Source organism: Anguilla anguilla, chromosome 4, assembly GCF_013347855.1.
Source record: "Anguilla anguilla isolate fAngAng1 chromosome 4, fAngAng1.pri, whole genome shotgun sequence".
Lineage (NCBI taxonomy): Eukaryota > Metazoa > Chordata > Actinopteri > Anguilliformes > Anguillidae > Anguilla > Anguilla anguilla.
In genome coordinates this window covers 23,423,280-23,437,410 of record NC_049204.1, presented here as the reverse complement: position 1 = coordinate 23,437,410, position 14,131 = coordinate 23,423,280, and the positions used below count along the sequence as shown (strand labels likewise).

General features: G+C 43.9%; 1 protein-coding gene across 2 annotated transcripts; it reads left to right on the top strand.

Moving 5' to 3' along the window:
- The first annotated feature begins 3,772 nt into the window (after nucleotides 1–3,772).
- Nucleotides 3,773–13,951, top strand: LOC118225223 (nuclear receptor subfamily 2 group F member 6-like). Of its 2 annotated transcripts, none has more exons than XM_035413331.1 (4): nucleotides 3,773–5,851; nucleotides 6,941–7,035; nucleotides 9,449–10,054; nucleotides 12,225–13,951. In XM_035413331.1, the coding sequence occupies exons 1-4, from the start codon at nucleotides 5,583–5,585 to the stop codon at nucleotides 12,497–12,499; spliced, it is 1,245 nt and encodes a 414-aa protein (XP_035269222.1). In that variant the 5' UTR covers nucleotides 3,773–5,582; the 3' UTR covers nucleotides 12,500–13,951. The 2 variants fall into 2 exon arrangements, with proteins under 2 accessions (XP_035269222.1, XP_035269221.1); XM_035413330.1 differs by having other exon boundaries at nucleotides 9,446–10,054.
- Nucleotides 13,952–14,131: the final 180 nt, after the last annotated feature.

The window sequence follows — 14,131 nt, the reverse complement described above, 5'->3', positions numbered from 1 at the left end:
TTTTTGGACTGAAGGGATGAGTATTTGAATTATATTTTAGTGAAGGTAGCAAGCTTTTATAAGTAACATAGATAAATTATACAGGGAACATGGTATGCATCTTGTGTAGCAAAATGTGCACATTTCTTGCTGGTATAATATGGAAGACTTGCATAATATGGCTTTGTAAATGGTGGCATGGTACACATATTTAATTAGACTGCACAATACCGATCATACACAGACACATGAAAAGTTTAACGAGTCATTAAACATCATAAAATTGCAGGTAATTGTAAATGACATTCATTACTTGATTAAAACGTTACTTTGAACAGTCAGCAATTCAGTGCTTCAGCTAAAGCCTTTTAGCACAGGAAAATGGTGATTTATTAACTATTCCATTTGTTTCTGTATAAAGAAACAAAATATTTTCAGATGCTTACAATTAAGGGTTTATGCATCAGATTAATTATGGGGTTGTTATAATACAAAACAACATCTAATAAAAGTCACAATGTAATGAAAAAATATCATATAAATTATGGATTTAGAACAATACATTCTTTCAGGATAAATATTATAGAATAATGCCTCTTCTGGTGGGATCTATTCATTTGCTTAATTGTGCAAAAACCTTTTTTGGCATTTATCTGCATGCTGAGATGTGTATAAAGCCAATATTCTCAATTTGCAGCCATACCAAGGATGGGATAATAATTTAACAAATTTATTTTCTTTTCCTTTTATTTTAACATCTGCTTGACAGAACCTGCAGACAGAATATAACAGTTTCGTAATAAAGGTGCTTTATACTATATATAGCATTTCCTCCTTTTACTCAATATCTTCAGCTCTTATTCTTCTGTCCATGATTTGCTATTTTCAGGTCACACCAACTTCATTACAATGCTGTTGTGAACCGTGGGTGGTTTTAAGCATTGAGCAGATGTTAACATTCAGCCTGCGCAGGTTTATCCTGAGATCTGCAAGGCATGTCACAATGTGTACCGTATTAACTGGCTTGCAAGCTGGCTTGGAAAGCTTGTATGCTATTGTTGGTACAGGTCATGTTGGAATCAGTCGGATATATTCTTGTCATACTGCAGCCTTACATTTTGTCACTTCAAAATTTCACGATTTTATTACAATCAAATTGTATAATAAATGGACTGTGGTCTCCCTTTCCCACCAAATGGAGCCACTCGTCTGGAAATATTTATACTGGTCGTTACTTCTAGTTTGCTCTCCTGTTACCATAGCAGATCTACTGCTGCTTGGTTCCCCTTTAAGGTTAAAGGTCATTCAGGTTCAAAAGAATAGTAGGTTCAGTGGACAAAGGGCCTAGCTAATGGCTAATAGAGGGCACTGGAAGCCATGTAATCATCCACAAAGGATTAAAGCACCAGTAATAGTTAAAGTGAAACCCATTTACCAAATTCCTTCACCCCTGAACGCATGGGTCTTCCCGAGTCTCTGTGAAACAAGGCCCTTTCAGAGAACCTAAAATCTGCTCTTCTGAGCCCTTCCATAGATAAAAAGGAAGGAAGGAATATTTTTATCTTCAGCAAAGTAAAACTGCGAGTCATGTGTCAAGAGCCCCTTACGCACTTGATCATCGCTCACATGCCGTGAACAGTAGCAGCTGTGTGCGATCGCGCATGGATCGTGTTAGATCATGTAAAATGAATTGCTGGGATGGATGCAATGTAATCCATGCCTGTGAGCGGTCGATGTGCGCAGTCGGCGGGTGTGCGGAGGCTGCGGCGGGCCAGGCTCAGCGTGCGCTGCGTGTGTGCGGCTAAACAGTGTCAGCTCTGGGTCAGGGGAGACAGACGGGTCTCTGGCTGTGTGACTCGTCTGCCACGCCGAGAGTAATAACGGGCTACAGGCCGAGGCGAGGACTCCCAGACCCAGCTTCGCTGGACACCATGCGGAGAGCAGCAGCATTCCTGACAACCAGTTCAAAGGCTACCCTCTCCAATAACAAACTCTCTCTCTCTCTCTCCTTCTCCCTCTCTCTCTCTCTCTCTCACACACACACACACACGCACACCACTGCCAAATTCTCCAACTGCTCTGAGAGAAGAAGAGAAAACAAACAGCTTCCCATTTCCTGACAGCTTGGAGAGTGAGAGATTAAAGTGAGGTGACTGAATGTGAAATGATCAGCAGGGTGAGTCTATCAGATGACTGCAAATAGAAGAATTAAATCAGAAGGTGCAGCTAATCACAATTTCCTGTGAAATTGCTGGCAACTTTGAGCGGTAACCAAGAATAATTTTAAAGACAATTTTTGAGAAATGGAGAACATGAGACCAAAGATTAATGGATGAGCCTTGTTAAGACAATGACGTGATACACATCCAGACAAAAATCATTTGCCACATTAGGCATGACTGGCCAGGAACCTAGAGCCTTGTTCAGCTGTTTGCACACAAATTGTAAGTTGATACAATATGCTCTGATTTTGCTTGCATTTGTTTTTTTTTAATTTAGCCTCAGACCTCACAGTAGATAATCCAGCCCAACCACCCACTACCCCCAGAGGCACCACCTTGCTCAACCATGCTATTCAGACTTACACAAAAAGCTCTGTTTGAGAAGGTATCTTGCCTGTTGCCTACAGGCATTGTTATTCTGTAAAGGGACTGAAAAAGTAGACTGAAAAACCCTTAACAACCAAGTACGATAAAATGTCCGTTTGGAATAATGTGTGAAACTGCATCAGAAGCACCCAGAACCGGTATTCCCATTCCCCCACAAGCATTTACATGTTCATACAGTTTTTAGTTACTGTTAGGGTTAGGAGTTAAGAGAATTTGTCCTTTTAGACTACTAATAATGTGGGATTTTGTTGAAATGTTGTAAAGTCACCCAACACACACGCACACACACACACAGGTTAAATTAATTTCTAATAAATTCAGCTTTTCAGAGGTCTTTTAAATACACACGGGAAGCAAAAGGTAACTGTAGGTTTTGTGGTGCTGGCGATAACCTACTGTTATTAAATTTCCCCCAAGCCCCATTTGAGGAGCTAAAGTCCACAGACAGCAGACTAGCTGTGACCACTCACTCTGTGACCCGCTCAGCAACAGGACATGTGACTGATACCGCTCTTTGGCTGTGAATCTGGCTTTGTTTTTTCTGTGTAAATTTTCTCTCTGACTTGTGAATTTGCGAAGGTTCCCTGTGATGGCCAGGCAGGGGTGTTAAGTTACACGCATTCTGACCTTTTGCGCCTATTGACAGTTGGAATCCTGCTTGGCACCATGCGGGACAACAAACCTCTTTGGTAATAGGGCAGAATTAATGTACTAATTTACTCTCCCTCACTATTTTTCCAACCACAAACTTAAGACTGCTTAGTTGAAAACCCGGGAGAGATCTGCAAAATACTGATAACTTTTTTTTTTTTTGCATTGTAATGTAAAGGAGACAGCCAGTCACATGGTGGAATAACAATAGAAAAAGAAAGAAAATGAGCTTGAAACAAAAGTGTGGTTTGTTGGTAAGCAGACCTTTTGTGTGTGTGTGTGTGTGCGTTTTTGTGTGGCAATGTTGGGGTTAACTCACTTGCAATGTGCTTTGAGGCAGGCCTGGGGTCAGGGCTTATAGAAGGAGAGCAGCACCACATTCTTTTTGAATGTGTGTAGCCCTCTGGTGCAGCCCAGCAGCCCACGCTCTGCTCTTTGACTCCAATGTCCATATAAGGCAGGGAGTGCCATGGCAACCGGAGGGCTTGAATAGCAGTGTCAAATCCCTGAGCACACAGACACGCTCTCTCTCTTACACAGAGGGCAAGGGAGGGAGAGAGAGTGAGCGAGTGAGCGGGAGGGAGGGAGAGAGACAGAGAGGGAATACAGAGACTGAAGAGAAGAGGTTCTTTGGCTGCTTACCACAACAGCCAGCCTGCCTAGCGTCTTGCCTCGTTTTCCGCTGGTTGCTTTAATTTATGATTGCTGGAGCCAAAAGAGAAAGAAGGGCTGACAAAAAGCCCTCAATCCTTCACTCAGCCTTGTCCACGGGAACGGAGGGGAGCTTAGGCCTCAAGCCATTACTGCTGAAGAGGCCGGCACTGAGGACATAAGGAAGGCAGAGCGAGGGAGACCGGGAAAGCCAGGCTTCCGTTGTCTCACTCTGGAGGCAAAGGTCTCTCGTGTCACCCTCACCTCTCTTTTCATTTCCATTTGTCAGCACTGAAGCCACAAAGCCTGAAGGAGAAGGAAACAACAGGATCCAAGGCCTTGCTTCATACAACAAACGGGAGGGAGAGAGAGGGAGAGAGTACTTCCTCCAACTTTTATCCTGTTTTACAGAAGAGAAGACACGTGACCAGGCAACGATAGAGGGCACTCCTCTTTTCATCAGCGTTTGGTTTTCATTTAAATTTTCTTTTTCATTAGCACAGAAAGAAGAAATTATTTCAACTAGGATCTGGAGGTCATCTTTGTTGGCTTTGATTCTGGTGGCCTGGAAGATAACACAACAGAGCACAAGCAGCTCCACAGCCCAAAGGAACTCTGGGAATCCAGCACATGTGGACTTTTTTTTTTACCTTGAATGCCTACATTCTTAGTTTGTTGTTGGTGGAGGTGGTGATGACAACAGTGCTCATCCTGCATAAACAAGCGTGATCTTTTGAGGACTGACATTCCGATTAATTTTCGACCTTTCAAGAGTCTGTGTTTTGGGTGCTTAAATATCACAAATATCTATCCTTGTTTTGGCCTTACCTCCTTGTGTTTTGATTTTTTTGTTTGAATTTATTTTGGAGCAGCCACACAAGAGTGGAGTGATAGAGACATTGGTCCAGTCAGACACCACTTTCTCGACACATTAAGAACTGGTTTGACTGGTTTTTGTAGGCAGATAGTTCTGTTTTCTCTTGCTTGGTCTCAAGACAGCTGAAGTGTTTTTTCTATCCTGGGTGAGGAGAGAAAACACTGAGCCATTTCTCCATATTGAGAGGGGCTCTGTTCTCCCCCTCTGCAAGCTTGTAGCCAATGAGACTTGTGTTTTTTTCTTCTTTTTGCCATTTTCTACGAGAGCGTGAACGTCTGTGTTTAATTTATTGTTTCCTGTGAAAAGGGCAGGTTGAGCTCTGTTTCTTGCCTGAACTGTGAACTGGTCTGTGAATTGGCGAGAGGAGTCAGAGGACTGAAGCAAAAGAAAAACACAAGAGTGAATGAACAGAGGGAGAGAGAAAGGGGGTAGAAGAAAGGGGTGTGAGAACTGTGGACAAACAAAGCAAGAAGAGTTTGTCGGCTCAGCAGGACAGGAATTTCCAGGTCACCGCTGGGTGGAAAGGAACTGCAACCTCTCCAAGGCAAAATAATCCTGTGAATATTTCAATTTGTACTTTATTTCTGGCTGACTTCATTCTTTTTAAAAAAAAATTATTTATCTGAATCTGAAAAGGCAGATTTCACCCAGAAACTTTAGCCAGAGATTTTATTTTTGATTCAGTTAGACTTTACACTGGTGCTTTTAAAGTGGAATATTTGACTAAGTTTAGGAGTTAGTATCCGAGGGTAGCTCCCTTTGAAGTGGGCAGGACTTGTGGGCTCAATCTTCGGGACAGGCCTGGTGGCAGTGCGATGGCCATGGTGAGCGGGGGATGGGGCGATCCCGACGGGGACACCAACGGCCTGGGGGAGAAGAGCTACCTCCGGGGCGACGAGGAGGACGGGTCCCCCCAGGCGGGAAGCAGCGACATCGAGGTGGGCGAGGACGACAAGGCCTGCGTCGTCGACTGCAGCGTATGCGGCGACAAGTCCAGCGGCAAGCACTACGGCGTCTTCACCTGCGAGGGCTGCAAGAGCTTCTTCAAGAGGAGCATCCGGCGCAACCTCAGCTATACCTGCAGGTAAGGGGCACACCTGGAGCTCCGCCAGGCTGGCACAACCCCACAGGGCTCATAGAATGTGCTCATTCCACGCTTGCGAATCACCTCACCGTGTTAAATTCATACAGACAACTGAGGCTCTGGATTACTTCCCCACTTAAAATTCCTAAGTTATAATGTATCATTACTTTCTCATCAGTGCATGCAATCAAACAGGATAAACTGTGTGTGTAATACAGTCAGGATGCTGGAAGGAATATTTTAGTTATACCTGACTCACATTGCATTTTATAATGAACAATGAATGATGTGTCCACTAAATGAAATGTGACAGTACTTGTTCATATATTTTTGAGCACATTATTTGAATGTTATAGTACTTAAAGTGCAGTTTCTCAGCTGATGTACCACACTGTGAACCTTAAATCTGCCTTTGTTTTCCAAGACAGATTATTACTATGTTTGCTCATAATCATTTCACTTGCAAAGGCTAGTGAGGAGGCTAGCATTTCCCCACAGGTCATTGTACGACAATTCAGAAAGCTAAAGGTCGCATACAGTGCAGGATTCACTGATGTGCATCAAGCCTGCTTTAATGTACAAATATCATTCCCAGCTATTTTCTGTGATTCAAGAATAAATCTTTATTTTAGGAAAACATTCATTTTTCATATTTATTTTATAATGAGATTGTGCTTTTAACTGAATATGAAATTCACTGTATTTGTGGTACCTGTAGGCTTTCCCCCTGGTTTATGAAAGCTTATGAGTAACAGGACTTTCCTGAACTATCAGAATTCTTTGCTGTAATTGGCTTATCTCAACCATGCCTTCCACATGGCAAGGTAATATGGGCTAATTATTTACAGAGGTCCAGTCTATGGTCTGACTGTACCTTGAACAGGATTTGCTGCTTACGATCATAGCGACAGATTCGTCAAGGTGTGTCTGACACAGGCACGTGCTTTGAGTCCCCCCTTCTCCGGTCTCTTGGAGTTGGACTGTGAGATATCCCAATGGAAGGCATATATATAAGATGTGTGGCCTAGGCCACTAGGATCACACACAGGGGGGGTTTGTGCTGATGGCCTGTTGATCTCGTGAATGCAGGTCGAATCGAGACTGCCAGATTGACCAGCACCACCGCAATCAGTGCCAGTACTGCCGCCTGAAGAAGTGTTTCCGCGTAGGAATGCGTAAAGAAGGTAACTATCTCGTCACGCCCGGAGAACAGAGCTCTTTCATTCTAGCAGTAGAAGTCACTATCATGCATGGAGAATTAGGGCTATCATGCATGAAGAATTAGAGCTATCAGGCATGGGAAATTAGGGGACTGTCATTCCTACAGCACGATAAGTAACTATCTCCTCAGGCATGGAGTACAGAGCTCTTTCACCCCTGTAATTACAAGAGCTTTCTCCTTTCCAAAACTACTGCAACAGGTTAAGCCACCTTAACCAAATCCTCTACTAAAATAGTCATTGATTCATTGTCTAGCTAGATGTTGTCCCTTCAGGAATATGTTCCAGAAATATGTCCTTTCCTGAATTTATTTTATTTTATTTATTTCGTTTATTTAAACAGGGACAGTGTACAAAGAACATTAACCTTATATAAAACAAGGAAAGATGTAATGTACCGGGTTATAGCAATTAGCTAATTTCCACCCGTAGTCCCTGGGCAGGTAAGTTGAATGAAGAAAGAAAACTGATACAACAAGGTTAAGGAGCATTAGGGACAAAAACCTTTACACCCCACGCCCCTCCCCCCTTCCCCATTCCCCATTCCCCAAACAAACACCTCACTGCAGTCCAGCTTATCTGACTCACCACCCAGCCAGGGATCAGCGCGTGTCAAGGCTGGCTAATCTCCTGTCTGCCTGTGTGAAGGAGATTCACCTCCGAGACGCTGGCCGCCGGCCGCCCCTGTCCTCTGAGGAGCTGCTGAGTCACAGCTCCCAGCGCCGCGGCGGTGTGTGAATCTCACCCTAAACCCTGGAGCCTCCACCGCTAAGAGCCGCCCTCTGCCTGCAGGGATGTGCGATCACTCTGAATGCCGCCCGCCCAGGACCCCTCATTTTGCTAAGAAGCCAAAACAATAGCCCGGCAGCTGGACGTCTTGGTGCAATGTTAACTCTGTCACCAAACCCGAGTTTTTAGGTTAAGGTTTATTTTATTTAAGAAAGGGACAGTGCACATTAATAAACATGAGAACTTAGATGCGCCATGTAAATGTGCCAGATTTAGCTATACAGGCTAATTTTCCAAAAGGGCAAGTCTTTCCAAAGCAGAAGTTCACTCACTACATGAATCCACAACCTTATTAAAAAAGAACACATTTGGTTCAATAATGTATTATTATTGCTTGTATGTGTATCTTTAAAATTGAATATTCACATTTAAAGGAATATTCAAACTGTTAAAACATTTATTACTTTTTAAATTAGGCTGTTATGGGTTGAGCATTAACAGTTGGAGTTGGGATGAGACTAATCCTCCATGTCCCATTGGAAGCTGCACTGACTGGTTGCTGAAATCATCTTACGCAACATTCTGCCCCAGAAAAAAAATATTTGCACCACATACTGCAACCTGAAGCCCATTTCCTGGAAAAAAAAAAAAGAAAAAAGAAAAAAAAAAAAGACAACAACTGACCTTTCGCTGTTCATTTTTCAAGAGAAATGACCCAGAGAAAGTATTTTTAATTTACCTTCTGTTTTTGTAAAACTTTCCATGGTCAAAAGATAATAACTTATAAGGAAGCACATTCTACGCAGCATAACACAGCAGCTCATTAATTAGTACAGTAAAGACGCAGTGTTACAGTGATACATTGTAGCATTTTTATTAGTGAGAAAGGATGGTTTAATATGACATGAATGTTTCATGAACAACTCTGTGTGATAGAACATATCCCTTCTGGACTAGCTGAGAACCAGAGGTCAGATTACGGTTGGGGTAAAAATAATTTCTAGCACCTCATTGGAAAGTTTTGAGCGGAATGTAAACTGTACACTATGATGCGATGTGACTTGAAGCTTACAGGAAATGGCCTCCCTGGCCTCTTCATTTGAAAAGTCAGTCATGTGAGCCCATTGACAATCAGAATAGCCTTAAACGCCCCTTTGAACAGTACACAGCCCCCCTCCTCTACCCATGCAGAGACATGTGACAGAGCTGTTTTCCTCCCCCGAAGGTCAAATTACTGTCAATGTTCAAATATGTACTTCTCATTGAGCTGGCACAGCTCCTGAGGTACAGCGGCCAGGTTATTCACATTCTGGTTCAACTCGGAGGAAGGTCAGAATTGTGCCCCCATTTCCGGTAACCTGGCTCACCTTAACTGGTTCAGTGGCTTTGTCCTCAGTTCCGCATGCTCTGACAATGAAAGGGTTGTGAGTGGCACTTAATGTTTAGCACAAAAAATGCCAGAGCTTCTCTGTTTACATAGATGACAATCAGCACTGCAGACGCAGATGGGGGACAATGGTTCAATGATAAACTGGTGTCCAGTCTAGTGGGTGTAGTTTTACATCAGGCTGCTGTTAATGTGACAGAATCCCCCATTGAGAGTATAGTGCATAACTCAGTCCGGGCCTGTTCCCCCCCCCTCCAGCAGTCCAGCGCGGACGCATCCCGCCAACGCACTCAGGCATCAGCCCCACGTCCATGCCAGGGGGCGGGACCGGAGGAGGAGGCGGAGGGGGCGCGGCCGCGGGCGAGTTCTTCAACGGGCAGCCGGTGTCGGAGCTGATCTGTCAGCTCCTGCGGGCCGAGCCGTACCCCAGCAGCCGCTACGGGCCGCAGTACGGGCACCAGCAGCAGCAGCAGCAGCAGCAGCAGCAGCAGCTGCAGGGCGGGGGCGGCTCCATCATGGGCATCGACAACATCTGCGAGCTGGCGGCCCGGCTCCTGTTCAGCACCATCGAGTGGGCGCGGAACATCCCCTACTTCCCGGACCTGCCCGTGTCGGAGCAGGTGGCCCTCCTGCGGCTCAGCTGGAGCGAGCTCTTCATCCTCAACGCAGCGCAGTCCGCCCTACCGCTCCACATGGCGCCTCTGCTGGCGGCGGCCGGCTTTCACGCCTCCCCCATGTCGGCTGAGCGCGTGGTCTCCTTCATGGACCAGGTGCGCGTCTTCCAGGACCAGGTGGACAAGCTGACGCGCCTGCAGGTGGACTCCGCCGAATACAGCTGCCTCAAGGCCATCGCTCTCTTCTCTCCTGGTGAGTGACCAGCCTCCATCCCCCTTCTGTTACCCGTTCGCCAAAACCCCTCTTGCCTCTTCCTCAAGGCACTGTCCCCCTCATCAAACAATTTTCTAGTCTGTACATCTCTACCCTAATTCCCTCAGTCACACTGATCTCTTCTCAGCTCTTAGCAATCATCATAATCACCATACAAATGCAAAGGCTTGCTTACACAGCGCTGATCTGAGATTGGCAGGGAGCAGAAAAGGGTTTAGGTGTGCAACCTGTTCCACTGCCTTTCATGCCATTGGATAGAGTCGTGGTAGAGGCTATTGCCCAACCCTGTTCCTGGAGATCTGCCATTCTGTAGACTTTCACTCCAACCTTGAGTGAAAACCTACAGGATGGTAGATCTCCAGGAACAGGGTTGGACAGCCCTCTGGTAAAGGTTAGTGCCTTCATTACCACAAGACTACCACTGGAATAAGGACCTTTATAACTTTCTGCCAATGCAGCTATTAGTGGGTACATTACAAAAAACAATTAAGCACAGAGATACTTGCCCAGCACAACCATGTTATGTAATAGGAATTATTGTTATTGTCTGCTTATAATGTGTATAGTGCATAGTCTGCCATTTATAATAGTAATAGAAACAACTTGTTTGAAAGCTATATCTGTATAAAAGGTGTACATTTGTTCCAATTTGTAACAAAACAATAAAACAATTAAAAATTTTATTCATATAGAATAATGATAAAATCTTAATATTTAATTTTTAACATAATCTAAATATAACTTTTAATTTAATATTATTATTAAAAATGAACTGAAAAATGTTACTTTCCTTCATGAATATAAGTGGATTGCATTTGGTGTTTGGTGCCCTCTCATGGAGAATAAATACTATTACATGCCTTAGGCACAGTTCCATATTTTTAGCAAATGACAACACTGTCGTCTGGGTAAAATGTATGTACTGTAAGGTTCCTATTTGCACTCAGTATGGTATGTTCTTGTACATAAGCAAACCGAGTAAGTTCCTTCAACCACTAATCTGCAATTCTGCAATAAAAATCCAGACATCACAAAATGCCCTACCTTCTTAATACATTTTACACATCTTAAATCACTGTTGGTTACAATGAGTGTAGTAGTTTGATGCAAGTTAATAGCACTCTCAGGAATCACTGTTTGGCATTATGTCATCACTGTGATTTAAGGTAATGCTACTATTATAGGATACTGTTAGGTTCACTGTAGCGTTACATATGATGCTATTAAAGATAATTGTTAGGCAGTATGTTTTTACTGTTATGCGCTTTAATTTTAGCATTGTTTTTTCTGTTTGATGTTTATTTACAGTAACTGAATGTTCTGTAGCCATGTTGTTGCTTTTGTTGATAATCTGATGTGCATTTAATGTAGCATGCAATATTAATTAATTTGTCTCGTTTGGCGTGTGTGTAAAGTACAGCAATGCTACTGCTGCTCATAATAACTCCGGGCAGCTCTTAAATATAAGACACAGCTGCAGTGAGTTACAGTGAGAGCTGCAGTGAGTCACAGTGAGAACTGCAGTGAGTCTCAGTGAGAGCTGCAGTGAGTCACAGTGAGAGCTGCAGTGAGGCACAGTGAGAGCTGCAGTGAGGCACAGTGAGAGCTGCAGTGAGACACAGAGAGAACTGCAGTGAGTCACAGTGAGAGCTGCAGTGAGTCACAGTGAGAACTGCAGTGAGTCACAGTGAGAGCTGCAGTGAGTCACAGTGAGAGCTGCAGTGAGTCAGTGAGAACTGCAGTGAGTCACAGTGAGAGCTGCAGTGAGTCACAGTGAGAACTGCAGTGAGTCACAGTGAGAGCTGCAGTGAGACACAGTGAGAACTGCAGTGAGTCACAGTGAGAGCTGCAGTGAGTCACAGTGAGAGCTGCAGTGAGTCACAGTGAGAGCTGCAGTGAGGCACAGTGAGAGCTGCAGTGAGGCACAGTGAGAGCTGCAGTGAGACACAGAGAGAACTGCAGTGAGTCACAGTGAGAGCTGCAGTGAGTCACAGTGAGAACTGCAGTGAGTCACAGTGAGAGCTGCAGTGAGTCACAGTGAGAGCTGCAGTGAGTCACAGTGAGAGCTGTGGTTGTGACTGGGGTAAGGTTTGGGCTGTGCATGTAAGAGCTGGTCTGAAGCTCTTCCTCTCTGACCTTGTGTGCGCAGACGCATGCGGCCTGACGGATCCCGTGCACGTGGAGAGCCTGCAGGAGAAGGCCCAGGTGGCGCTGACGGAGTACGAGAGGCTGCAGTACCCGGGCCAGCCGCAGCGTTTCGGGCGCCTGCTGCTCCGCCTGCCCGCCCTCAGGGCGGTGCCCGCCTCACTCATCTCCCAGCTGTTCTTCATGCGCCTGGTGGGTAAGACGCCCATAGAGACGCTCATCCGCGACATGCAGCTCTCCGGCAGCTCCATCAGCTGGCCCTACGTCCCAGGGCAGTAACGCGACCCCCGACCCCCTCCCCCTCCCCCTCCCCCTCCCCTCGCTGCGCTCAGACTCGCTCATCCTCTCCCGTTCTGGCAACCGAGGTCCGAAACCGACAGGCTCTGGGCGTCCCCTGGCCTTTTGGTTCAAAGTCATGTGTCCTGTAACAGAGCGGCTTCTCTTCGCACAAAAGAGCGCTGTTGTGATGTCATAACTCTGGAATGCTGATGTGTCAGGAGTTACAGGACTCGGCTTCTTTGTGAAACAAAATGTTTCTGAAAAAAAGTATTTTTCCAGAGTGGGCTAGTGAGACCACACTGCAGACTGATTTCATGACATATAAATATATATATATACAATATTTGTAGTCTGACAAAAAGGTTTGAAAGCTTTATGACCTTTAATTTCAAGCAACTGGTTTGAATGATAACGTATGTCCAAGTACAGTCCAATTGTATTTTGGTCTTTAAAAAAAAAAAAAAAAAAACTCCATAATGAACATTGGAGATCTGGCCATTTGTGTGACAAATATGCGTGACAAATAACTACTAATCCAAATTAACTAACGTTTAATGAAAATCCTTCTTTGCTTGAAAAGAGCGGACAGTTCAGAATTGAATTGAAAAGGGAAAAATGCCCATATCAGCAGCTTTTAACTGGCAGAATGATAGAAACCGTGGCAGACCTTGGAGCTGACATTCATTTTTAATGAAGTTCACACTGATATTATGTATATATCAGGCCCAGTTAGAACCGGCTTGTACATTTATGATTGTACTATGTTGCCACATTGAAGCCTAACCTTCAGAATCATAATTAAGCACCACAGTATAACATTCTTTTGCTGCAAAACAAATATGACCACTTGTGTGGATTTCAGCAGTTTGCAGCTTCTGTACAGCTATCAACATCTATGACTGAAGCACATTCCTTCCATTAAAAATAATGGCCCATTGAAGGTTCGTAATACTTTCCAGATGTCACTTTTATAAAGAACTTGACCCCTTTATGACACTTATAATACATTAATGAAGCCCAACCTTGATATCTGAAACATTAGAAAGCTCAACAGGAATGCTATGGATTGTATATGGGCCTTCAACAAAGATAATATGAATTACAAGAGAATAACATATTATGTACAGTTTTATAGTGAGAACCTTTGATAGGACTTGGCATATGTTAAAATTAGGTATGAGAAATACCACAAATTATTTTGTTTCTGAATGTAATCAAAACAATGTAGAGTTCTTTAGTAAACAAATTCTAAATAACTACTGGGCAGACCAATCAAAAAACCTCTGAGGTGATTGATCTTTTTCACATAACCTAAGAACAAATTATCAGATCTTTATTTTCATGTAATGATAAAAAAAATACCTCCGGCATCCTTCAAGAATTTTATTGTACCTTTTTAATACCCCCAAGACTGAATTCAATACACCATAAAACACTGAAAATAATTTTTATGCATCATAACACAAATCTTGGGATTCATGAATTTCCAACTGTTTTTCAGTGTGCTCAGATCAGTTCATTGTGCACTACATTTGAAGTAGGATGCTCTTTTGTTTGTTTGTATGTTTTACTAACAGTGCAATGTGCTCGGGTGAGAAATTTCAAAGTTGCAAAGCAAAAATGCAATACTGC